General features: G+C 56.6%; 4 protein-coding genes across 4 annotated transcripts, besides 1 other annotated feature; all 4 read right to left on the bottom strand.

The window, feature by feature from the left end:
* Positions 1 to 1032: 1032 nt before the first annotated feature.
* On the bottom strand, positions 1033 to 1827 carry LPMP_070550 (60S ribosomal protein L7a, putative; the record flags this gene model as incomplete). The annotated part of the gene is made up of 1 exon (XM_010705761.1): positions 1033 to 1827. The coding sequence occupies one exon, from the start codon at positions 1825 to 1827 to the stop codon at positions 1033 to 1035; it is 795 nt and encodes a 264-aa protein (XP_010704063.1).
* Positions 1828 to 3735: 1908 nt separating this feature from the next.
* Positions 3736 to 4923, bottom strand: LPMP_070540 (hypothetical protein; the record flags this gene model as incomplete). The annotated part of the gene is made up of 1 exon (XM_010705760.1): positions 3736 to 4923. One exon carries the CDS (start codon positions 4921 to 4923, stop codon positions 3736 to 3738), a length of 1188 nt encoding a protein of 395 aa, XP_010704062.1.
* A 1772-nt stretch (positions 4924 to 6695) lies between these two features.
* Positions 6696 to 21251, bottom strand: LPMP_070530 (hypothetical protein; the record flags this gene model as incomplete). Its single annotated transcript, XM_010705759.1, has 1 exon — positions 6696 to 21251. The coding sequence occupies one exon, from the start codon at positions 21249 to 21251 to the stop codon at positions 6696 to 6698; it is 14556 nt and encodes a 4851-aa protein (XP_010704061.1).
* Positions 21252 to 21532: 281 nt separating this feature from the next.
* On the bottom strand, positions 21533 to 22012 carry LPMP_070520 (hypothetical protein; the record flags this gene model as incomplete). Its single annotated transcript, XM_010705758.1, has 1 exon — positions 21533 to 22012. The coding sequence occupies one exon, from the start codon at positions 22010 to 22012 to the stop codon at positions 21533 to 21535; it is 480 nt and encodes a 159-aa protein (XP_010704060.1).
* A 4107-nt stretch (positions 22013 to 26119) lies between these two features.
* Positions 26120 to 26447: a repeat region.
* Positions 26448 to 26839: the final 392 nt, after the last annotated feature.

Below are 26839 nucleotides of genomic sequence, written 5' to 3'. Positions count from 1 at the left end.
GATGCAAACGTCCTGTGTATTGTGTGTACGCGCATAATGCGTGTTTGGATGCATGGGTGAGTGGGTAGGAAAAGGGGGGGCACGGTGCATGTCATGCAGGGAGTGATATGACATGGATGGTGGTGTGGTGGAGGTAAAGTTGGAGAGGGGCAGACATAAAACGACCCGACACGCAACGCAAAGACACACATGGATGTAAACCCATACACGCAGAGAGACAGGGAGGGGGGAGAGACAGGGAGGGGGGAGAGACAGGGAGGGGGGAGAGACAGACAGACGCACAGAGATGGTGTATGAATGTGTGTGTGTGTGTGTGTGTGTGTCGCACAGTCCATAAGCCACGAGGCAGGTAGGGGGAGGCGTAGCAGCGACCGTTGAGCTGATCCACTGCGGAAACACATACACAAAGAAAATGGCCTCAGAAAAGCGCAAACCTCACGGAGAGCTCCAAAACGCCTTCTTGCCCGCTTGCAAGCGAATTGGGAAAATCACGGCGCGAGGCGTGGGTAGGCAGAGTCTTGTGAGCACACACACATGCGAGCGTGCAGACGCAGAAAAGTAGCGAAGATGAGCGTGAGAGCTACCTCAACTTCGTTCTGCCTGACAATGCACGCGTAGCTCACCCCGACATCCACAGCGCTACCGCCTATGTCGCTCATCTCCCTCCGTCTCACTCCTCCCTTGCTCTCTTTTCCTGCCTCCTCCCCGTTGCTGTTACCATGAAGGACAAGAAGGTCGAGGGAGCAGCCACCTCCCCCTCCCCCTTGATGCTGCTGTCCTCATCGCCTTCACTGTCCCATTCCGTTTCAGTTTTTTTAGTGTTTTCTGCGATTGGCGAAAAATGAAGGGAGGCCGTTAAAAGTGAAACGCCGGCCCAGCGCAAATGAGAGAAACAACAAAAAAAAACAAAAAAATCAGAAACGAGCAGAAGCGCATAACCACACGCACATACACACCCTCCCTGCGCTAGCACTACCGCCACACAATGCGCACAGACCCACACACCCGCACCGTGTCAGGCAGCGCAGCGCCTTACTGAACAACAGCCGCGGCGTCCACACCAGCGTTGCGGGCGTGCTTCTTGCGCAGCTCCGCGCGAGATCGCAGAGACAGCTGCAGGCCACCCCACTGGCGGCGGATCACGTCCGAGCGGGACAGGAAGCGAGCGTTCACGGAGCGGATCAGGTTCTTCAGCGCCGCCTCCTCCTCAGCGTTCACGTCGGTGATCGCAACGCACGTCGCCGTCTTCCGCCCGATCGCGTCGCCCAGGCGCGCCATGTCCTTCACGATCGCGTACGGGATGTTGTTCGCGCGGCACAGGTTCGGCATCCACAGAACGAGCTCCACAGGGTCCACGTTGTTCGCGATGACAACCATGCGAGCCTGCTTCTTCTCAATCGCGCGCGTCACCTCCTGCAGCCCAGTCACAACAGCCAGGGGAGCCCTCGTCGACACCGTCTTCCTCGGGTCCTTCTTCTTCTCCTCGGCAGCCTTGTGCAGACGATCGCGGCGAGCCTTACGGGTCTCCGGCGCGTACTTCTTAATCAGCCTCAGCACCTCATTGCGGCTCGTGCGGTCCAGCACCTTCGTGAACTGGTTCAGCGCCGGCGGCACCTTCAGGCGACGCTGCAGCACGCGCTTCTTGCGCTGCATCGTCACAAACGTCGGCCACCGCATGAAGCGGGAGAGGTCGCGCGAGTACGGCACATCCTGGCCAATACCGAAGTTCTTCGGGCGGGCCGTGAACCGCGACGCAGCAGCGGGCTTCTTGTACGGAGACGCGGCCTTCACGGGCTGCGTCGCCCTCTTTGCTTCCTTGCCGGGCATGCTTTGCTTCTCTTCGTGGTAGTCTAGGGGAGAACCGGGGAGTGGCAAAGGGGGAAAAGCGGGGGAGGAGGTGCAGAAGACGTGCAAGTACGCAGGCGCAGATGTGAGCACAGCGATAGAAACAGAGGAACGAGAAAGCGAAGGGGCGCACAACCGCGATGGTGGACGTATGCGCGTGTAAGTATGCAGAAAAGGGAGGGGAAAAGCGGAAATAGAGAAAAAGAGGTGTACGAAGAGAGCAAGAGGGAAGTACTCGAGGGAAGGAGGGAGGGAAGTTCACCATATAGAAGAGAGCACTCAAACTATGCTCAGAGGGTATGTGTGGAAGCGGAAGTGGCGCAGGAACAGGTGGGCACACCAGTATCAGGGGAAATAGCATCAGCAGAGGTGCGGAAAAGAAGCGGGAAAATGGAGAGTATAGACGTGTAGCGACTTGCCCTGTTCCCCCACCGCTCTCATCCCTCTCTTGCACACACAACTCATCATCTGGATTGCAGTAACCACACTGGTTGAATGTGCGACTTTCTCTTTTGACTTTGATCTTGTGGTGCTTTGTTATGTGCAGTGCTAAAGCTGGCCCGTTACACTGAGAAGAGATCAGAGGTGACAAGAAAATGTGGGCAAGTGCAGCGGCGACGCAGTGGGTCTGAAGGAAGGAGAAGAGGGAGGATGTGGTGTTTGGCACTTTCCAGATGCCGGATGACGAGTGAGGTGCAAGGGTGAAGGAGGTACAGGTGTGTGTGTGTGTGTTTGCGCGCATAACGAAATAGAGAAAGACAACCGACCTGGGCAAGTAGAGACGCACATACGCACACAAACTATCACCTCCTCCCCAGCCCCTTTCATCTCACGCCGCACCCCCACTCACATACACAAACATATATGCGCGAATGAGGGCTGACGAAGAAAAAACAACAACGCAAAGGAAGAGAGAGAGAGACATCGGTAGTACATCGCCAACACATACACACGCGCATCCGCACATGCAGCAGCAGCGCCCTCCAGCAGCATCGACAACACCTCTCCACTTTGAGAGTGAAAGCAAAAAAAAGAGAAGGCGAAGTCGAGCGACAGCGACAAGGTAAGAAGGGCAGTGAAACATGAGATTGAGCGGGGGAGAGGAGGCGTCTGCACGCGATGCGCAAAGCAACAAGCGAACGAAGCTCATACTTCAGGAGTTCGGCTCTCGCATCTGTCGCACCCTCCACCCTCCACCTCCCCCCTCTCTCCCTCTCGGACTCCTCCTTGTTCCCTCCCTTGTAGCGTTTCCACAACGTCAGAGAACAAACAAGGCGAAGAAATGGGCACGTATACACACACACACACACAGGCACACACAGGCACAGGCTACTCTACGTGGCACACAGAGAGAGAAAGAGGTGAATGCAAGCACACCAACGATGCTCATGGTCTGCACGGCGGCTAAATCCAAATTGGGAAAGGGACTTGAAACCTAAAAATGAGGAAAGGGGAGAGGGTAGATGCAAGTCTGAACCCTCTCTTCCTTCCCACATTCCCCTCGCAGTCCCTCAGCCCCCCATCACTTTCCTGCCCTCCCTCACCCACCTCTCCCTCAGCCCTTTTCGCCACAAGCGACACATGCGCACGCATGTATGCTACCCGGGCGTCCATGCTGGAAGACAGTCACAGAGAGAGGAAGAAGAAAGCGGGGAGAGGTAGTACCACTATTTTCGAGGTAGAAAACTGAAGGAAAGGAGGAAAAAGAAACACTTGACCGCCTCCACAACGCGCGTCACATCAATGCCTGTGAGAGGCTAAGTCGCCAACCGCTCTACCCCCTTTTCCTCCACGCCCTGCTTCACGAACAGCATACGGTCCAGTCTACTGAAGGGATGGGCATGTTGGAGAGAGGTAGAGAAGAGAGAAGCACCACCTTTACCCGCTCACCTAATTGTTTCCACCACGCCCGCCGTGGATGGAGCTAGAGGATACCACGCGATATGTCATAGAGGCGGTCGAGCGGTGTGCAATGGCCCCGTCGTGGCCGGCACCTGCGGTCCCCGAGGCACCCCCAGCGCCGCTGCCACTTCCTTGACCACTGCCACTGCCACCCACGGCATTACCAGAGGAACCTGCTGAAAAGCCGCTGAGTGCCGACCCTTCGCGCGACGACCGCGCCAGGGCGACACCCTGCTCGATCCTCTTCTGTTCACGCTCCAGGAAGTAGCTGAACATGCGGCGGAAGGTGCTACTGAGGCCATCATTCGGGTCCTCGACTCCGGCGCCGTCGTCGAAATCGATAGGAGAGGCGTTGCCCCCCGTGTGTCCGCTGTCCTCGTGAGAGGAGCGGTGCGACGGCACAAAATTCTGCGGGTCGGCGCGAGAAGGGGAAAGGGAGCTCGAGTTCATGCCCTCATCCTCGTACGAGAAGTTGTATCGGCTCTCCATGGCCTCACGGTTGCGTTTCTTTAGTTCGGACTCAATGAGCGCCCTCTCCTTGCGCTTGTTAGGCGGGAAGAAGAAGAGCTCCTGTGTGTTCAAGTTCATGAAGCGAACGATGCCGGCACTCGTGCGGTAGAGCACCCACCCATCAGGCAGTGTGTCGGACATGAGCATGCGCTCGACGATAGCCATCAAATCCTCATCGCGGGGTAGTCGAATACCAAGGCTGCTGCGGAACTCATCCACGTCGCGCCGCGACACCGCCGTCTCGTCCTCTTCCTCGTCGTCGTCATCATCGTCGTCATCGTCGTCGTCAAGTGCGTGGACCGCGCCAACCGGCACTGTAGTCATACCACGCAGATTATCCAGCAGATCGTACTTGCGCTCGGCGCGGCGACGCTCAGCGATGCGCCACTGCGCGAGAAAAAGGCGCACGCGAAAGGTGATGTAGTACGTGCCAGCAGTCGTGACCATACCGGCGACGGGTACCCAAAGCGGTACCACTTCAAACACAACACGTAGCCCCTCTGTGAAGGTGTGGGCAGAGTAGAGACGTTGCCACCACTGGGAGTAGCTCGAAGTACTAGAGGAGGATGTAGGTGACGAGGAGGGGGCAGCTGCAGGCTCCCCACCACGAGCGCCTTCGATGGGCGCGCCGCCAGATGTGAATGACAGCGACGCAGAGGATGACATGGGCGAAACGATGAAAGGGGTCGCCAACAGACGCACGCACAGACGTCACGCGTCTAGCGCAGTCTTCCTCACTGGCTCTCCTACGACGACAACAGCTGGCTAGCGAATTTCCAATACGGCTTTACTGTGAGTGTGTGTGTGTGCTTCTATCACCGACCCTGGGCCTCACTCTTGCCTCTCGCGCCAGAGGAGAGGGATTCGTTGGGGTGACGAGGCGGCCTGTGGGTGGGGCTAGACGGAGGGGCCACAAGAAGAGAGAAATGCCGTTAGATTAAAGAGAGGAGAGAAAAAAAGAAAAAACATAAGAGAGCGCCACACGACAAAAACGCTGCCGCAGCGCACACACACACACACCGCCAACACGAGTGGGGGGGAGGGGCGAAAGATGCGCAAGAAGCACATACACACAGCAAAAACTCCCCCACACCCTATGCCAAGTTCAGACGGGACGCAGAACAGGAGGAGAAATACAGAGAGAGGAAAATGGTGTAGAACAAGACAGGTGGTGATGTATTGAGTCGTGTGTGGAAACGAGAGGTGAAGCGAGAAAGAAAGGGAAAGAGGCCCACAAGCGGGGGGTAATGAGCTGAAAGTAACGGTGCGCACACTCGTAGTTATTCTTCTCTGTCATGTGCTGTACACGTGTGTGTGGGTTTGATAAAGGAGGGGTAGCGGAGGTGCGATGTTCGAGTTCACATGTGCACGCATGTGTGTGGGAGGCATAGGGGTACGCAGAGTGGAAGGGTGGTAGAGCGTAAAAAGGAGGAGACCAAAGGAACGAGAAAGGGAATCAGGCTGAGAGTTGTGTTGGCATGTACAGGGTCACACATGCGTGTTGTCTGTGGGTATGTGTGTGCCTGTGTGCGCGTACGTGAGCCCTGCAAAGCAAAGAAGAGGCGTGGCATCCACGAGGCAGTAGAGATCCCTGCACCAAGTCGTCTATATGAGCGCTGGAACCGAGCGAGCAAAACTGCAGGAGAGTACCCTCAGCAAGCGCACTGAAAGTGCTCAGGATAAAGAGGGGACATGACGACCCACTCCTAGTGCGGGGGGGGGGGGGAAACGCTCTTGTTTTGGCTGCGCAGGCGGCAGAGCTGTCCAAACCACCAGTCCATCGGATCCCTGTGTATTTGCTGCTAATTCGGCGTGAGTTGTGAAATCTCTGCCGCCTCTGTACATCAGGCCTCACCGCGGTCAGCAGGAGACAGACAAAACAAAAAAAGAGGGGGAGAGAGAGAGAGAGAGATGACGGGCTCACAGGCCTTCCCTGCGCGTGTGTGTCTCTGGGTGGAGGTGATGCCGTTGTGTATGTTCCACAACGCAAAGAGAGACGCTGCGGGAGGGAGGAAGGAGGGGGGGGGGTGAAAGTAGGCAAAGGTGAAGAAAAGCAGAAGAAATAGAGAAGAAGTACAAGGGAAGCGAGAAGACAGTTTGGCGCCCCATTGAAAACATCCACGGGCAAAACGAAAGAGTCAAGAAGACAGAAACTGAAATAGGTGCCGGTCATCTAAACACATACAAGACAGCCTACGCACAGCTTCGCGTGGGCACACACACACACACACACACACACACACACACACATAGGCGCAGCCACAGCCACATACGAGATCCAGGCATTGTCGATGATGCATATATGACACGTGGGGAAGTCTAAAACAGAAAAACAGGTAGGTGGCTGAAAAAAAAAAAAAAAGAGAGAAAGAAGAGAGGCGTTGCGTGTGTGAGTGTGTGTGTGTGTGTACAGGAGTGCGTGCTGCGAAAATGTTGCTTCACTCGATCCAGATGTAGGCGTCAAGAGTCTCGTGAAGGTACAATGTGTCCCAGACCCATCGGGTGACACAGGAGGAACAGGCGCCAGTAGCGGAAGTCATCGGTGACGAGGATGGGAGGCTGTTCGAGGTATCGGCACCGAAACTAAAGTTGTGCGTCGCCAGTGGTTTGTACTCAACGCAGAGGTACAGCTCTAACATGACAGCACCTTTCCCAATGACATGCCCACTCGAGTCGTCTGAGAAAGGATGCCACCGTACAGGAACGGGCACCTCGGTAACGGTCCATGCACGAGGTGCGTCGAGGCCCACCTGTGTCGATGTAGCTACCCTTTCCAACTCCTCTGTCTCCGTGACGAACGTGTTGTATGAAGCACCCTCTCGGCGCCGCGGCAGTTCTGGCGTCGTGGGCGAGTCGTGAGTGACGGGTGTCGTGGTGGGGCGGCACACGGCCGTGGTGTCCCACAGGAGCGCGTCCGCCGGTAGGCATGACCACGTGACGGCGCACCATCGCAGCTGCGAACTGCAATGGGCTGTGCCACACGGTGGACTTGTCGGCCACATCAACATCCCTACCTCGTAGGGAGTTGGTCGCGAGGACGCTTCTACCCCCTCCGACCAGCCTCCCACATTCTGGACGCACGGTCGAACCAACACTCTCCGAGCCACCACCACCACCGTCAGTCCTGAGGTAGGCTCGTCGCCATCCCGACCCACCGACCACTGCGTTTGCGCCGCTAGCTGCCTCTCCAGCGAAAGAGACAGTCGGGCACCCGTAAGTACAACGTCGGATGGCAACAGAAAGCAGCGCTGCGTCACCACCAAAATGAGCCGACTAACAGCGGCGCTGTCATCGCTCTCGTCTGCACAAAGATAGCGGCCGTCTTGAGAGCCCTCCTCCCGAAACCCATCGGCGAAGTCCCTATCGTCGCGCAGCGTAGCGTGTGCTGTCGGTGCCTCCCTGACAGTGTCACAGGTCGGCGGCACAGGACGGCGTAAAACTGTTGTGAGAAACTCAAGATCGAGCACAGGGTGACGCAGAGATGGCAGCCATACCTCTGTGTGCAGCTCACCGACCGTGGCTGGCGCGTGGGGCGCCGCAGCCATGGAAAAAGAGCTCAGCAAGTTCACCATCACGCCTTGGTGCGATGCTGAATACACCTCGGGCAAATAAAGCGGTGATTCCACACAGCTCGGCACAACCTTTTCGACGACAGCAGGAGAAGCCAAGTCACTGGCTCGCTGCCCTCGCGTGCGTGCAAGTCGTCGTAGACCTTCCACCACCGTGGTGGCAGGAGAGGTGTTTGGTATATCGATGGGCATCCTGTATGCCGGTTCGCTTGAGTTGTAGGTGATGCTGACACTGGCAGGAAAGCACAGATCCAAAAGGGTGTCCAGCCGCATGCGCTGCAGTCGCCTCGCCGCCGCCGCCTCACCGCACAACTCCATCAAGTCGGAGGGAAACATGTGGACCTCCAGCCAGAAGTGGTCAAGGTGCCGCGCATCAAGGAGAAGCGTCTGCCACGTTTTTCCACCCGAATAGTCACCACTGTTCTGCCCCCAGAGACAAGGGACCCCGTCGCTGTCCTCTGGGGCCCCGACCAAGGCGCGCAGCATGGTCCACTGCGCCTGTTGCTCAACTGCTGGAAGTGGGTCGTTGCGTTGGCGGCAAGATGTGAAGAAAAAGGCGAATTGCCGAGCTACCGCAAACAGCCCAGTGCGCCACTGCTTCATCGCGCGCTCCACCAGACTCCGCTGCGTCGTATGCTGATGCGATCGCTCCAAGTGAGGTAGTGACTCAGCGGTACTCAGCGTTTGGAGAATCCCCGGGCCGTTGTCACGGTTGGTAGAAGTGCGAAACCGTAGTGAGTCGCCCGCCTTTGAGTTTGCAGTCATGATGGAAAGCACAGCATGTGTGAGGTCCTCGGCACTGGCGTTGGCACCGACGGGCAATCCTTCTCGTGAAGTCTGTCGTGTCATTTGAAGGTGTCGCTCCAGAAGAAACGGCCACCCCGGTTGCCGGCGGCGCAAATAGTAGTAGGCCTTGAGAGCGTACGGGAGAGCCTGCCGCACCACCGCGTCGCGCTGCGCCAGGGGCTGCGATGAAAGTGGAAGGCCCTCCCGTACGCTTCGCAAGGGCGCACTCTTCGAGGACACACCGCCAGCCTTGGCAGCGCTCTCAGGCACCGCATCCCTGTCGTTCGCAGGGCCCTGTATCTCCTCCTCGGCGGATCGGCTGAGATCGGCGATGAGCGCCTCGTAGCTCCGCAGCATCCATGCAGACAATAGGTCATGCAGTTGCACCAATACAGTTGGATCATCGACATAGCAGCCGCGTTTGTCCTCCTCGCAGCGCATACGCTCACGTATGGCGGACACCACGTGACTCACCACCATCTCATGATGCACCAGGCGAGCGCAGAGCAGCAAGTCATCCACCACCTTCTGTAAGGCGATGAGAGCGGCAGATGAGATGGAACGCGGGAGCGGTGGCAAGGACATCAAGGCTTGCGCGGTACTTTGGGGCATCGTCAGCTTCGCGAGGGTCGGTCCGCGGACGCGTGTCGCATTATTTGAAGGGGACATGTGCGTTACACTACTGCTACTGCGCTGAGCCAGCTCTGCCGTCACGCTTTGCAGAATCGACTCGCAAATCTGCACGGTACCACCTTCAGTAAAGTACCGGCGCGACGGCTGGAGAAGCGCTACGAGGCGCTGTTGGGGGGTGATGGTACTCAAGGAGACATAGCAACACGGAGTCACTTGAGCAACCGCGGCCCCTCTCCACAGCACGCGCTCCGTTGCCGGCGAGCAAATCACTGCAACACACATAACCGCCCCGACTTTTCCATCACCTGACGATCGCAATAAGGTGGTGTAGAGGGAGAGTAGCCGCTGCAACTCTTCTCTAAAGATGCGCACTTCTTTTTCGCTGACGTTTCGCTCCACATCTGTGTCCACGACAAGCGCCAGACACACCCCGCTGCCCTGCCTTGCAAACCGGAACTGCCTCATCAGCGAGATGAGGGTCTGCGTCACCGTCGCAAACGTGACGGCTTGTGCCCTGCCCGGGGAGAACAATACCGTCTCGGACGAAAACACTGCTGTCGTCGCCATAGAAAGAGTCAACTCCTGCCATACGAAATGGAACTTCGCTTCCACAGCCTCATGGCGAAACCACGAGAGAACACTTGTAAGTGCTGAGTCAGCGACGAGGCAAAGCGGCTGCTGCAACCTCGCGGCCCGCTCCATTTGCAGCCCTACTGATACCGCATCACGCAGTGCCACCTCTGAATTCCCCTTCCCGCTGTTGCTGTGGGACCTGCTCATGCCCGATTCTCGTCGTGTCGCGGGGGAAATGCGCCGGGGCGACACCTCCGTCGACATGATCACCGGAGGTTCGGCAGCGCTCTCATCCGCGGCGATTGGCGTCGCGGGCGACTTCAGCACACATACTGCACCTTCTGCACACGTGACGGTCTCCATGAAAGCGCTATAGAGGAAGGCGGCGTAGTGGTTTGCCTGCTCCACTTGTAGCTCAGCCAAGGACGAGAAGAACTGCGTCACGTAGAACTGATTTTCGTCTACATCGGCCTCCGAGTCGTTGCTGAGCTCCTTCTCGCCTGGCACGGCGCTGCCTCTTTGCGCAAGATGGTGGAGTAAAGCATCCTCAGAAGTGGCATAGAGCTGTAGCGCTCCGCGGCGCAGCTCCGCCCCTGTTGCGCCAACAGACGAAAAAAGCGAGAATGAGGAGCTGATCGAGGGACTCCCCTGATCCTTTCCTGCACTGGGTAAGGCACAACTGGGTCCATCGCGGAGGAGCACCTGCAGCACTCTCGTCTGCTCTGCCGTCAGCAGACGCGCGTCGGTCTTCGTGGCAAAAACGACTGGGGCAGCCGCCATCGCCGACGCGAGCAGCAGCAGCGAGAAGATGTCGCTCACCGGCACAGGCCAGCCGGCGGCGAGTTGCTCCACTACGCGTTGCACATAGTTCACTGTTGCAAAGTAGCATTTGAGCGACGGTGCCAGATCACTGAACGTCTGCGGCGCAAAGTGGCGCATGAACACGGGCGGAAAGTGTGCAATAGCCGCAAGGCACCTATCCAACGCAAACGCGCTCCACGGACGCTGCAGCTTCTTCGCTTCGATCAGCTCGGCAAAGCTCGCTACTGCCTCCAAGGCAGGCAGCACCGCACACCAGCCATCTTGAACCACCCTCTGCCAGCTCTGCATGCAAAAGACGGTTTGGGATAGCTTCGCCTCGTACATCTCGACGTCGGAGAGCGCGCGATCGGCGTCTGCCACCAGGGTGTCCCCGTGCAGTCCATCGCGGATGTCGCCGATGTTCGCCGCGAGAAGCTCCGCAGCAGCATCGTGCGCCTGTGCAAAGCCTTGCAGCACCCTGAAGTAGCCCTGCTGCTGCGTCACTACTTCCTCGCGCATGGCGGACATTTTGGTGGACACTGACGTGGTGCACACGGCGTCTCGGAGCAGACACTCGTAGTGCAGGCGGCGAGGCATTGAACTGCAGAGGTTGTAGACGTTCATGGCGTCACAGGCCCCGTGCGTTTCGACGGGCACTGCCAGCGAGGAGGTGCACACCATATAAAAGGAAGGGTGTACCAGTACCTCGCGCCCCTCCAGCAACAACGGGACGGACCGCGCCGCAACATCTTCCTCGTCCACGGGACGGGAAGCAGGGAGCGTACCCGGTGACCAGGGCGACCGCTCAGCCACCATGATTGTTGACCCCTTCCGCAGGCTCAGCGCTGCTTTCCAGCGCTCCTTCAGCTGACGGTAAAGGGGGTTGAGGTAGCGTATGAAATCGAGCGATGCCGAGTCATGAATGTCACGCAGAAGAACACCTTTCCCAGCTTGCATAGCTGTGATCACCTTCTCCCTCGCCGACGAATCCGTCACCGACAAGACGACGCACCCCGTACACGAGAAAGAAAGATACCTGCACACCTCCTGCTCGACGAGTGGCGTTGCTCCACCGATCAAAGTCCAACGCCACATGATACGCTTGAACAGAGCCATAAAAAGGGCTCTGTACTCCCACGCAAAGTGCTCGCTTCCAGGTAGCATTAGTGCGCGAGTGTGTGGGGCGTGTGTCTGGTACAGCATGTAGGCGAATGCCTCCTGCGGCCCTGTGGAATGCAGCCTGGGATGTACCGTCTCGACGAGGAGCTGCTGCAGGGACACGTACGTGTCCACAGCCTTGCCGTGCATGACAAGGAGCGAGTAGAAGGCGGAGACGAGCAAAGCGTCCGCTGCGGCGCAGCGCGCAAACCGCGCGCGCTCCGCTACATCCGCTGGCTCTCCCAGAAATCGTGAGAAGCGGTCGACAAGTCCAACGTACTTCAACAGACGATCCTCCTTCCCCGCCAACTGCTTCTGATCCTCCTGCAACGCTTCCGTAGAGCGCCTTGCTGCATCGATCTCATCCTTGGTCCGCGCCACGGTCCGCTCAGTGGACTGCAAACCCTCCAGCCGCATCGCGTAGAGCCCCTCAGCTTCCTTCACGTCCCTCTCAGCCTTCGCAATGTTCTCTGTACCAGTGACGTAGTCCTCGATGCGGAACTTCCCGCAGTCCACCCACGCCACTACAAAGTCTGCCAATAGTTGAGCGTACGGTAGCGCCGGCGCGTAACGCACCGCATCGAGCTCCTGACGCAGAAAGAGGTAAGTTCCCAACCCAGTCGGGTCGTCAAGCGGCGTGATCCCTGTCAGAGCAATCGCGAACTCCTTTGTGCACACCCGCCTCATGGCGATGCCCCACAGCTCGTGAGGGTTGTTGTTATGCTTTGGAAGGTCTTCACCTAGCAGCGTGTACAGGCCGCGGACAAGAAGTGAGCCTTTCTCTGGCACATGTGAAACGGCGAGTGCGCGCATGTTGTTCACCTTCGCCTTTCGCAGCTGTCGCGCTGCCCTCTCTAGTCGTTCCTCCGCCCTCTGCAAGCCATCAGCGAGGGTCGCGCATTGCCAGTCTAGAGCCTCCCTCTTCTTCTGCAGTTTGTCGCAGTACTCCTGTGCCTCAAGAGATCGTTCTGCGTGTTGGTTCTCCTCGCCGCCCAGCCTCTCAGCGAGCGAGGCTATGCGCAGCTGCGAGGCCGCCAGCTCCGCAGCGATTGCACGAGCACGCTGCGCCTCGGTCTTCATCATCTGTACTGCTTCATCCCCGCGCCTCATGATGACGGTGCCCGTCCTCGCGCTTTCCAAGACCTGCATGCACGCCGTCGAGCTCAGGTCCCGGTACAGTGATGCAAACTCCACTAGCTGCGCCAAGGAGGTTGGGTGCCTTTTGGAGACATGTGCAAACATGGCACACAGAGCCTCACACACAGTCCGTTGCGACAGGTTCACAGGGTGATCACCCTCGTCACAGCCACTCTCCTTGTCGTCCTCCTCAGTGTCTTCACTGTGGACAGTAGGGATGCCGTCGGGATCAGAGCCACCATCCGCATCGCCGCTGCTCCGAAGAACAGACAACACCAGTTCGCGTACCAACGAGGTCCGCAGTGCCTCCGTGTACAGCGGCAGAACCTTCGTCTTATACTGCCGTAGAAAAGGGTAGGCAGCCGCCACTCGCTCCACCTCTGCCACGTCACGCAGGTGGAAAACGAAGTTTAAGCAGCCACGGAGGCGGTCACGTAGCGCAGTGTCGTCGACTAGGATGAACGGCTTCAGTGACCGCGGATGAGTCACATGAAAGCCACGCATCAGTGAGTTGCGCTCCTCGTCCGAGAACAGACCCGATACATCGCCGCTGCGCACTAGCAGGTCCACAGTTGGGAGCACCTCCGGCAAGCTCAACAGCTCGGGGGGGAAGTAAATGACCGCGTGGATGCTGTTCATGCAGATAAACGTGATGGCAGACCGAAGGTCATGGCGGAAGGCAGCTGTCACCTCCGCAGGGGATGCGGCTGGATGTACTCGGAGCCATATGAGCGGCACATGTGTGTTAGAGCACCACAGGCGGAAGAGTCGGCGCAGACCAAACGTGTTCTCTCCCAGAAAGACGACCTGCGCATGGGGAACGAAAAGAGTGTCTTGAAGAAACACAAGGCGCGTGGTGAGCCACGTGGTCTGGTACGTAGGAGTTGTCAGGACATCGGTAGAGGGGCGCAGTCTCTGCAGCTGGTGGTTTTGATACGCCACCGCCAGACTGGAGGCACTTGAGTTTCCAGGTGCGATGGCAAAAGATCCGCGCAACGAGGAGTTACCGCTCAGCGGGGCTAGACTTGATGACCGCCGCACCAGTGCCCCCTTGTGTGCACCCTCTGATCTTACCGCTGCTTTCCTGAGGAAGTCTGAATAACTGAGAAGTACCGAGGCACACCGCGTCTCCCCTCGCGTTGGGACGCCTTTGATGCTCGCAAAACCTACCGGGCCACGCCTCTCCGCCAGCGTCGCAAGGTCCTCCTCTCTCTCGTCTTGCAAGGCGTATGGAAACTCGGCAATGCAGTCCGCAACGAAGGACTCGTCTTCCGCCGTGACCGTGCCTGGCACCGGGAGAGTCGGAAGCTGACGGACCAAGTCCTTGAAGCTGACACTGCCACGGACGCACTCACGCATGGTGCTCTCCGCCGCCTCCACTGCAGAGTCGCGTAACGCGTGTGATGCGTCATTCGTCTCCGGCCCTACTACTGACTTTAGCTGCGGTGGCAACAACGGTAACGACCCTGAGTATTGCGCTGCTTTTGGTGATGACGGCACGCGTAGTTGCCCCTCGTAGAAGGCTGTCACCTCAAGGAAAATCCGGATGGAGACCTGCACATCCGAAATGTTACTGAGCAAATGCAGTCGCACCACTTCTGCCGCTTGCAAAGCATCTCGGAGGGGCTCGGAGTAAAATGATGGAATGCGGTGGTGCTGACCCTCCGATGTATTCGCGGCCACGGCATCCAGAGGCGAGGATGCCGCCACGTCGGATATGAACGGGGCTGATGCAAGTGAGAGGCGTGGTACGGCCACCGCGGTGTGCGACTCAAGAGCGGCGCCGCGAAGTCTCAGCTGAGTGTAGGCTCCATGCACAACACCCAAAAACGTGGCACAGCCTTGCGAGAATCCCTTAGTGCGTTTTCGGGAAGAGGCCAAGCTGCAGAGCAGATGCACACCGCGCGCGATTTCGTCACTGTCGAACCCTGGCAAGCGCACGTCCACACACCCGCTGAGAGCTCCAGTGCTGCATTGCTTCGCTGCGCTGTCTTGGAGTAGAACCGAGCCGCAGAAGACAACGTTGGCGGTGGGCATGACCCCCCTCCTTGGCGTGCTGATTGCCCGGAACTTGTCGCAGAAACGCATCAGGCACCCACCGAGAGACATCGAGGCAGTGTGCAACTTGTCGTCGCCATCGCGTGCGATCATCGGTGCCAGGTGCAAATCGTCGATACATACCACAAGGCGCCGCCCCAGAGTTGGGCTGTAGCATCCATCCCAGCGCTGCACCAGCCTGCCCGCCATCGTCTGCTGAATGTGAGTGGGTTGCATCCCGCCGTTTGCGCTGTACACTTGCGCGACCCAATCGACTGCGTTCGCTTTCATAGTGTGCAACAACGTCGACTTGCCGGCCACGGGACCGGCATGAAAGAGAACGTGTTGACCGCAGTTAATCAAACATTCCGCCGCCCGCAGTGTTGCCACCCGAGACGGTGTTGCAAACACCTGCAACCACGTGCAGAGATGCGGATCAGTGTGGTGGTACGTTGACCACGACAGAGGCAAGTCGGTGCGCGTGGCGGCCTCCTCAAACGACAACCACCCACGAGGCAGAACGACCTGCTCGAGTGGACTAACGCCATCCTGCGACAAGACTGGAAAAATCTCGCCGGAGAGCTCGCAGTCCACCAGCGCCTTCATCACGTCCGTCTCTGCGCCGAGGAGCAACAGTTTCAGCACATCTCGATCTTCAATGGGGAGTGAGAGCCCCACCGACCATGTAGCCGCCATCACCGCACAGCGCACAGCGAACAGGCGCAGCGGCACCTCGTCCTCGTCCTCCTGCAATTCCAGTGGCCCTCTGTGTGTATGAAGCGTGAGTGCATAGGCGTACCATCGACTGCACAAAGTTGCCGCTCGTTGGGCAATGGCATACATGTTTGTCACCTCATCTGCCCTTCCTGTGAGCTCCGGCGATGCCCTCGACGCGCGTTCCACCAGTAGCGGCAAAAGCTTCTCCAGCACCCTCGCGGCCCACTCTGCGTCCGGCATTGAGCTCAACGCGTGAGAGATCCCTTCCACCCACGAAGATGGCCCCACGAGAGCCATCATCGCAAACCTGTTGATGGTTCCGGGTGTAACATGGTGCAACCTCTGTGCCGTGCCGATCACGCGCACCAGGGGGCTAGTGATGACGCTGTTGTCGCTGTGCGGCTCTCCCTCCAGGACTCGTGTCCTGTCCGGCCAAGAACCCAGGAAAAGCGCAAAGGATGGAGCTGCGCCGACATCCTCCATCACAACCACGGGAGTAGTGCCCCCACCTTGAGAAGCCGCCATCCGTGAAGTGATCAAGGAAAGAAAACCCGGTTCCGTAGAGGTGCCATAAAAGTCCGCGGCGGATATGAGAGGCGGTGAGAAGATCAGCGGCGATTGGGAGCCAGCCCACGCTCGCCACAGTCGCGTCTTCCCTGCGAACCGCGGTCCAACGAGGAGCATACGGCGGTGAACATTCATCAACGATGTGAAGCGCTCGAGCACAGCATTCACTGCTGCGCTGTGTGTAGTCCATTTGAGAGGCGGGCCGCACCAGCCCTGCGGAACGACACCATTGCACGACGGCAACAGTAGCTTCATCTCAATTTGTGTCTCTAGGCTCTGTTGAACTGCCCTGCCGTCTGTGGAAGTGAAGAAAGCCGCCAAAACACTTCCCAGAGCAGCCAGAAGGCGCGGCGCTAGTCCGCGCAGTGGCAATCCGATGAGCGAGGACCCCTTTCCATCTGGCGCATCATCACTCACGAAAGCCTCGCGAAGCACCATGCGCAGTCGGCGCACGGTGAAGACGGTTGGATGCAACTCTTGCAGCTGTCGGTAGAGCTTGGCAAACTCCGCCTCCTCAGCGGACAGAGGGCTCTCTGGTACCACTCCGGTTCGGGTCAGATAATCATGCAGCGCTTCTTGAACATCAAAGGGAGCGACGCGCACCTCTCTGCAGATGAGGTCGAGACTGCGAGGCAGCGCTACCGGCGCAGCAGCAGAGAGGGTCAGCCGGAACAGCGGATGCACGGAAACCGCGGTCATGCCGACCTTTCCATCATAAGGTAACTGCCAGATGGGAGAACAGCGTTGCTCGACAGAAGCCGTGGCGATGGGCAAAACAGCTTCCTCCAGCACAGCCTTCGGCACGGTCTCACAGTTCACCAGGCACGCCAACGCCCCAACCTCCATACACCCGCGCAGCAAACCTTGAAGTCTTTCGGTAGACACATGCTCTTTGGCTTCAACTCGAAAGAAGAAGCGCCCTAGCAGCAGCGCAGCAGCTTCTAAGACCTCCCCCTCTGCACCGAGGTCGTCGCTGGCGCGCACAAGCGAAAGGCTGCGGGACAGTTCCATATCGACGAGCACTGGTGCCATCTGCACCCACTGCACCACACTCATCATCGGCGCGTTGCCGTGCCCAAGGAATTCCAACCCGTAGTCAAAATCAACACCCATCATGCGAACGAAGATGCCATCCTCCGCCGGTGTAAAAAAAGTCTGCACGACACGAGTGGACTCCAGCTCGGTGACACTGTTGACGTGCCATTCTGCTGCTAGCTGAACCTCCCTCAAGGCGAACTCCTCGTATGCCAGCGCGGCTGCCACGGCAGCTTCGTAGCTGCGCGACTGCCCTCCCTGGGCGTCGTTATTGTGTCCACCCCGCGCAAGCTTGCTGATAGCGCCGCAAAGGTCCGACACTTTGGTGATGTGGGCACTCAGTCCATTTTGCCCAGCAAGCTCTAGTGCCCGCCGCAGTCCTTCCGTATGTAGAATGCGCAGTGCAAGCACCGCTACCTGACCGCACCATTGCCGCAACCACGATTCCAGGCTGCATCGGTAATACGCAGCCACACACTCCTTGACGGCGGCGACGAGAGAGGCACGCACCGCATGGTCAAAACGCTGGATCCAAGCGTCTGGGGTATCTTTCGTCAGGGCCAGGGGAGAGGACAAGGGCAAGCGTGCACCATCCGTTGCCACAACGGCGGTCACAATCCTGTCCACCACTTCTACATCAGTAATGCGCGGATAAAGATACTGAAATAGATGCACGAAACTGTGAGCGCTTTGCACGGATTGAAACTCTATGAGCTCCGAGTCGGGTAGGAATCGAAACCGCGGGAATAGTGCTCGACGGCGCTCCGTCACACCCCGCAGTACCTCATCCGCATCATCCACTTCTGACTTGATAGTCAGGAGGAAATCCTGGATGGTGTCCTGCATCATGGCTGTGTAGAGAGAAAACTGCGGCTTGCGCAAGATTGCGCCCATTGCCTTGAAGGCAGCTGACGCCGTTGTGAGCTTTTGAGTGATGGTGCGTGCCTCTTCAGCGGAACAGATGCCCTCGGAGACTGCACTCCGCAGCGAGGACACACATGCACGCAGCCTCATCCAGCGCATCTTCACATTATCCCACGCCAGAAGCACCTCGCGACTCTTCTCACACGCGTCAACCCACTCGTCGACAGCCCTTAGAACAGATGGTCCCAAGTTGGGTCGGCGTCGCATCGCGCGGCACTTGAGCATGCACTCCTCGATTCGGCACACCATCTCATGTCGATGCCCCTTCAATGGTGGTGTGTTCAGGTCATCATGGACTGCTGAATTTTCAAGAGCAAAGTGAGTGCGCTTGGCATAGCTCCGCATCTCCTCAAGCTCGTTCTCCACATCGTAGTCGCAACGAGCCTGACTAACAATCTGCGCCAATGGGACAATGTGGTCGAGCAAGCCGGCGTCGAGCAAACGCTTCACTGTCACTGTCATATTTGTCACCAGCAGGATATCGTCCCGCAACTGTGTCGAGATCAGCTTTGCGATGTCGCGCCAGTGACTCTTGCGCAGCCCAGGCGTCGTGATGAGCTCAAGAAACAGCTCCAACTCCTCAAACTTGGCGAGTGCCAATTCCTGCTCGCGACCGAGACGAACCAAGGCAGGGTAGCCACGCAAGTTGCGGATGGTGCTGTGAATGAGCCGGCGCCACTCCCGGGCGCGCTCTATGAAGGCATTAGCATTGACGGAGGACACTGGTGTCCGGTACAGCTCACGCAGTTTTGTCGATTCGAACACTGTGATCCAAAATTGCTCAATGATCTCAAAATGGTTCATGAGGGGTAAATAATCATCGAAGGAGTCCTCGGATGGAAGACCTAGCACCCTCATTTCATACTCCATACTCTTACGGGCGTTTACGATCCGTACGATTAGCTTGCGCAGCTCTGTACAGGTTTGCGCTGCAATATCGCAAGTGTCCAAATCGAACATGTGATACAACTCCTTCACACCTGTCGAAAGAGTTCGGTAGTAGTCATAGATGGTACTGCGTAGATTTTCCAGCTTGCGGCTCAGCAGCGGTGTGCACTTGGCCCGGATGTCATCGCTTTTGTCTACTCGACGGTGAAGCTTGCCTGGGAGCTCTTTGAACTCAAAGACAGAGCGGCATACATACTCTTCGACTGGAATAAACAGCTTTTCAATACAGCTGACCCTGTCGGCAATCTGTTTGTGACTCGTTTCGCACAAATCGTTAGCCAAATTTTTCGCCGCTTCGGTATTGCGCAGGTACTGCTCCAGTTCGGGAACTGTCGTAGGGGTTCCTTGAAGCACGTCAAGAATCGCTTGGCTCTTTGTTTTTGCCTCGTCGACGATATTCACTATGGTGCTTTGGAATGCAGACACAAGAGCCGCCAAATAATTTTCCCACTTCTGCATCAGCTCCGACCGCAATGGACGGCAGTTGATCTCGAGGCGCCCATAGAAGAGAACATCCCGGGAGACGTGACGAACATCGCTTAGGTTTTGCCGCGCGAGCACCACAAGTTCTACCACCTCTGTCGACGTTCCCCTCTTTGCAACGGAAAGGTTATGGACCGGTATCTTGCAAAATTTATCATAAGAGGATAAAATCTTGTGAATCACCACTGATGCGTTCTCCAATACTCTGGTGATTGAGGTGCGGTACGATGCCAGTTCCACATGCGATACAATGTTTAATTTTTCGTTTTCGAGCCTCTGTGCTCGAAAAATGGTGCAGCACAGCCTTGGTAGGCCATTAATGCTCTTTTCGATCTCCGCAAAAAGGTCTGCTATGCCAAATAGCAGAAGAGAAAAAGATGGGGCTCGAGGTTGAAAACTATCGCCTGTGACTAGTTCGACACGCAAGTACGGCAGTCGTCGAGCACGCTGTGCTATTCTGACCTCATTGACTAAGTCGTCAGAATCGAAAAACTGTACAAGACGATCCAGCGCATCAAAAAAAAGTCCTCTTGTCTGGTTGACTAAAAATACCTCTGTGGCAATAAAAGCCTTCTTGAACACCCCGTCCTCATCCTCACCTTCAGCTAGGACCAACACCTCGCGAGCAGTTTTGAAATGTGAAAGAAACAAATCTTCGACACAAGCGTAAAATTCAATGCGAATTCGTGAAATAGCAGAGCTCATCGAGTTTGACACCTGATTCAGAAAAGTGACGACATCAATGCAAGCTGTGGTCACATCGATATTTAAAAACCGGAGTCGTGAAAACCTCGCTTCCCAGAGTGACGCTAGTCCCCTGAAATAGTTGGCAGTGAGAGGATTCCAAACCAGTTGAGATTCGAGCTGCTCCTTAGCTGACTTGAAGTGCTCCCGCGAAAGGGGTATTTCCTGGGCTGCTGCATAAGTTAAACTGCGTATGGTAGGCTCGGGCTCAGTGGCTAGTTGAAGTGGTGCCAAAATCCTACGAAAGAGTTGATTAAGACACATGTAGTAAAAGATAGCCTCTGATTCTGCTTCTGCGTACTCTTCATTTACATCGCATATCTCTCGTGCCATAATCCCCTTTGAGATAGAAGTGCATCCCCTGCTCGCTAATGACAAAATATTTTGCAAGCTGAGTCGGCTGAGGGGAGAGTATTCTTTGATGAGAGGCTTGTACAGCGACACCATCTTCGCGGTACGAATGCGACGGTGCACCATAGAGACAGCATTAGTGCTTTCATCAGATTTCTCACAGCACTCTATAGGTACGCGGACAAGCGATTCGCTGTCCTCGGCAGAAGCACCATGAGGTCGCTTTCCTTCAAAACAAAATAGTCCGACGTGTGGTGAGTAATGGGAACCAATGCGACAGCTCACGGACTGAGGAGAATCAACGTACTCAGAAAGCGCCCTAAAAAGCTGGCTTTCTTGTGTTTGCAAGAGAGGTAGCTCCACAGTTTCACCATAGTAATCCGGTGTGAAGGTGAGTTTCCGACACACAAAGGTTTGACTTCGTCGCTTCCCTTCGTTGCAGAGAAGCGGCACAGGAACACCATCCCAGTAGTAGCGGAGCACTTTTTCTAAGCGACCAGCTATTTTTTCTTGACTCTTACCAAATTCCATGGTCTGCGTGTGTCCAAAGGGAGAAAAGAGTGAAAGAAAGAGTTAGATGGAGATGCGAAAACCAATCCACCATACTAGTCCTATGCAGAGATGTCATTGCTATTATTTCCCTTACATTTGGTGAGACAGAGTGTAGTAAACCTGCAACGCCAAGCAATGAAACTCTCAGCACGACGCCCGATCAAAAAGTTGTCCAAATGGAGGAAGGTTGGGATATTTTACGCCTCGTAGTGCAAAACTGAGCTGTTCAAAGCATAATGTATCATGTTTTCTTTTCTTTATCACCGCATTGCGGGGGTCTCTCGCAGCTTTTGAAAATCAAAGCGACCCTCCGACCCTTGTCTCACTTGATCTAAAACAAATTCAAGCCATGCTAGCTGCGTCACTCCCTCCTCGCAGTGATGCGCTTTCACTCGTTTTAACTCATACTCATAGTCCTCTATCATGATGCAAATGCGATTTCTCATTAACATTCCTCGACATGTGAACGTGATTCCGTACAGAACCACTCCCATACTTATGGCAGGAGGCAAGGGCCTCGCGTAGTACATGCTATTCTTGAAAATGTGCCGTGGTCCCCACGCTTTGAATGCGGCCAGGACACTTCCAGTGGAAAAAGCTACGCAGCCAACAAAATACTGCCACGTGAGGCTCTCGTGGCGGGCAAGCTGCTCTACCCTGTCTGCCACATGATTTCGCTGCACCTGAGATATTTCCAAAACATACCTCGAAAACAGCTGCCGATCGCTTTCCGCTGTCATGCTTGCACCTTAGGTAGCAACTCTGTAGTTGTTCAATTCTTTGTAAGTGGGGCCGCGAAGCCTGTGCAACACCCCGCAAAAAGGGTTTTCCTCACAGTTTGAAACAGAAAGAGCAGAGTGAAGTATGTACTGAGATGAACCGTCTAGCGCTGCCTAATGTTCCTTTGGCACTTAGGTGCTTCATTGGAAGCGGGCTGCGTCACATGAAATTACCAACGCATTCGCAAAGGTAAGTCTGCCTGTGATATTGCGCACCCTCCTGTGGAGTCTCCAAGCTTCAAAGAAAATGCACTTTAATTACAATATTTGTAACGTGCATTTCTTCAGCTCGGGTATGAGCCTATAGTGTGTTGATCTACGCCAATGCAGACTTGTATTGGTGATTGCGTCGCCTCATGTTCGCCTTCACAAGAGAACGATTGTAGTTGTTGGCGATCGGCATACCAGATGCCTCAAACGCGAAAACAGTACTGCTGTTTTCGTCTAACTGGATCAGACCCACATGGTGCACGACGCTTGGAAAGAGCTTTGGGATGACGAGCCTGTACAAGACGAAAAACGCCACCAATAGAAATATAAAAACTTCGGCGGTGTTGGACATCGGCGGAAGGGATGAATATAGCAGGCCTAAGCAAATGCGAATCGCTTTAAGATGCCGGAACTCCATTCAAGAAATCAGTAAAACAGAGATAACAGGAGGAACAATTACTAGGAAACCCGTTTTCACCAGACCTTATTGCACAGGATGAGCTCCGTCTCAAGACAAAAGTGTGATCCAAAAGACTCCTTCATGCAGCACGTCATCCAACACATGCGAGCTGGGTGTTGCTTTACAAGCAAGCAAACTATGCGATCTGCCATCAGGAGCGAACCACAGCATCACTTAAGCCGTATCCCCATGGCTTGTGCAGTTCCTCCTGTCGGTGTTTCAGTATGAACTTTGATTTCTGCATCAACAGTAAACACAAGGTTCAGTTACAGCCAACGAGCCTCAACCACACCCAGCTCTTCAGAACGAAACTTTGGCGCCATAGAAGAAAATGGTTTACTTCTCCACACTTGAATCTCGCAAACCCCTATTACTCCTTTGTGTCGGCCCGCTCCTGGCCAACACTGCCAAATCGCCCACTCACCATCAGCGCTTTCCCTGCGGCAGAGCCGCCAAAGCAGAATTCACCAGCGTGCCCTTCCCCTCCCCATGTTTAGAGAGAAAGCTGAGAGGGCACATTCACAATTGTTTTCGTCGCCCCCCCGACCCGTGGCCCAAGCCCGAGCCGCCCCCCGCGACCAGCCCCCATAGCAGAAGACCATCGGAGACGATAGCCGCACGCATGAACTCATGAAAAACAGAAGTTCAGGACCCAAGGCAACACGAAACGAGCCATCGACGCTTTGAATCAGCAGAAGAAACAAAACAACATGCCACCTCGATTCTGCCGGTGCCAAAACCCACCCCGACACCCAGAGTCCCAAACGGCAGCGCCCCCGAGAGCGGAAACAGAAGGAATAAAGACCCGCCTTATCCAACCCGAAAACCCTCGCGAGACGAATTTAAATACCATCACAACACCAACCCCGCAGGCGTTACAAAAGCTCCAAACCCCTCCACCACAACAAAAACAAGGCAAGGCCACACCGGGCGGACCAGCAAACCGCAACCAAAATCCACAACCCATCCGCCCAGCAAACAGCGAACCAAAACGCACCGCAAAACCGCCGACACGCCCCCCCCTGCTGATAAAATAAGGACGCAGAAGCCCCTTTTACAAGACGCGATTGCAAACCCGTCTGCGGCCGCAATGCGTCCGGAAACCTTGGTGCCATGATCCGCTCCCCCGCAAAAACAAAACAAGACGTGCGGGGAGAGGAGAAGAAGACCGCGGCCATGGAAAAAAATTATCTGAAAAGCCTTTTTCGCCGTTTTCACCCCGTCACCCCGCCAGGCCGTGGACGAACAACTGACGCACCGCCCCACCCACCGACCACCCAATTTTCCACGCCCCGGCTGTTTCTCCTTCCGCGCCCGCAAAGCGCCCCGCGGGGCGCAACCCAGAGAGCATCCCCTTCCCGAGATAACGAAGCGGTGGCGAGACAAACGGAAAAAAAGGGCCCCACCACACCCCCACGCCACCAACAACACACTGCCGCACAATAAAAATCATTTGTATTTTCCCGCTTGAAACTGAGAAAACGTGATTTTTTGTTCTCTCGTGGGCCACCCCCCTTTGGTGCCCACCCAAAAACCAACACCCCTTAGGCCCGCAGACTGCGTAGCCGGTTTCGGGAATGCTACCATCGCGCCCCCGAGCCGCACCATACTTATATTTTTCGAAAACCGGCTTTTCTCACGCCAATGACCGACAGCGTCGCCACGTCATTCAAATTTGCTATGGCGCAGCGCACGCCAAAGCACGAGGCACAAAAACAGCTGGCGGCGACAACGTGTTACGTCGGAAGCAGCTGTGGCTAATCATTTTTTGCCGTTGAATGGCCTTTTCCAAACGCCACAGCGTGCTGTGGCCATGCTAAATGAGGAGCGCCTGCTTTCCCTGGCTTGGGGTTGGTGTTTTTTTTTTTTGACGCCGGTTCAGGTTCCGGGCCTTTTTCCCCGTCGGTGGAGGGGGGTTGTCGGGTGGGGATGGCGGCGCGCGCCCCCCGGCTTTTGTTGGCGCGGCGCTTGCGGGGGGGCGGCCCCATTCCGACCACCGCCACCTGCGGGGCGCATATCGTGTTGTTCGTATTTGCAAGATTTTGGAGAGCGGGGCGGCGTGGAAAATTTGCCCACCCCTTGGCTCGCCCGCAAAAGGTCGCGGTTTTCGGGGTCCTGAAAGCGCCCCCCTGGTTGTTTTCGGGCCAGCCCATCCGGCCGCGGAAAAGCCCCGGGAGCGCCACGGAAAGCACCCAGACCGGCGCCCCCCAAAAGCGGAGGCGACAAACCACACGAACCCCTATGTTTACACCTGCTTTCTTTCGCGGCAGCCACCTCTGAGCCCTGCAGGCGCAGCCGCTCCCACATGAAGAAGCCTGGCGCCGGGGTGTCCTGCGGCGGCGTTTTCGCAGGGTCACGTATGCCACGCCATGCGGAGGTATCTTCATAGTTGTCGAAAATCGTGTTTTTATTCCGCCCTTTGGGGGAAGAGGTCGAAGCCCGCCCGGATCATCTTTTTGTGCACCTCCTTTTGCGGTGCGAACGGGCGTTTGTTCCCGTGGAAAAAGGCCCGCGCGTGGCGTTGGTCACTGCCTGGCGGGGTGCATTCGCTCTGCGGGCCCTTTTGGCGCTCTTTTTGCTTTGGGGAACCGCCTTCGCCCCCCGCTGTGCCAGGACGCCGATCTTCCCTAGGGCGGATGTCCCGCGGGCTTGTGGTTGCGAAACGCTAGGCTTGCAGAATACAGGATTGTATTGAAGATTCTCTAAGGGAGTGGGGAAAGAAGCGCTGTTTGTGCCGCCAGGCTTCCCCGAAATCCCGCCCCGCACGCCATGGGTTACATGCGGGATTCCCCTCGTCATCGCCGCTGCTCGGCAAACACGGAAAAAAAACAATGGGCGGGCGGGTGTGATTGTTTAGGCGCCGGCGCCATATGTTTTGACCCTTCCAACAAACAATGGACGAAGGTTTTTTTACATTGCTAAAGCCCGACGCTTCTTTCCAACACCCGAGTTCGCAATGGCATTCGAAGTGCACTGCTTGCCCTTTTTCCTTTCGCGCGAAGATGGGCGCGGGTCCTTGGCACCACGTGCGGCAGATTTCCGCCGCCATCAGGAGGTGGGGGCTGTTTCTTTACGCGGGAGTAAATCCTGACCTGGAATTTTGAAATGTCTGGCGCGACTGTTTTTCACGTAGGGTGAGCACTTCGAAATAAACACTGAAATATCCGCAAGGCACTCCCGCCCTCTGTTTTTCAAACGCGTGGGGTTGTTCCTGTGGGTGTGGGGTTTCTTCTGTTCCCTTGCCAGCGCCACGGCCCTCGCCGACGGGGGGAGATGGGTGCAACAACGCGCCGGCCTTGGAGCGAATTGCCGCCAGAAACCGCGCATACCCCTTTGCAGTTCACATATTTTCAGCTGGGTATTGGCTTGGCAAATGGATTCTTTGCCCCGGGGGGTGGCCTGGTGGCAGGCGGCGTCTTTGGGTGGTGACAAGGTCCACTGCCCCGCTCTGTGCGTGGGGAGGCAAGGCGGCCCCCCATCCCTGCTAATGCCGGGCCGCCTTCGGTGGTGGCGGGCGCCAGGCGCCTGCGGTATGGGGGGAGGGTCAGGGCGATGCCTCGCTACTGCTGTCGGCGGTGGGGGCCTGGGCGGGCTTGCGTCGGTGAGCGCCCTGCGGCGGGGAACGCATTTGCGTCATCCATGCGACGGGCAGGGCGCCGGCGCCGCATGGGGCCGGGCCGCCCCGGGGGATGCGCCGGGCGGAGGCCTGGCGTGGCGGGCACGGCTTTTTTATTGGGGGGGGGGGCCCGGGGCGGATGGCGGTGCCGGCGCGTGTGTCCACGGCCACCCTTCCACTGTTTTGTTTTGCGGTAGGGCATCCGGTTGTTCTGCTGGATGGTTGGGGGGCAGGCAGGTCAGGAATACCCAAAGCCTTGGGAATTACAAATTTGATGAAGTGGGTGCTGGCGGTGACGGAACTGATGTTCTTGCCGTTGCGGATTTCTGCCCAGGGAGGGTCATGGATTTGAGGGTTTTTGTGGCTGCGAATACAGTTGTGCAGCCAGCAGTGTGCTTTTTCTTTTTTTGTTGAGAGGCAGCTCGCCTAGTTGTACTTGGGCTAAGTCGCTTTTTTTTTTTCGCGAGAGTGTTCTACAGAGATAGTTGTAGTGCTTGCAGTT

Source organism: Leishmania panamensis (genome assembly GCF_000755165.1).
Source record: "Leishmania panamensis strain MHOM/PA/94/PSC-1 chromosome 7 sequence".
Classification (NCBI taxonomy): Eukaryota; Euglenozoa; class Kinetoplastea; order Trypanosomatida; family Trypanosomatidae; genus Leishmania; species Leishmania panamensis.
The sequence above is the reverse complement of the archived record's forward strand: the minus strand, read 5'-3'. Positions and strand labels throughout refer to the sequence as shown.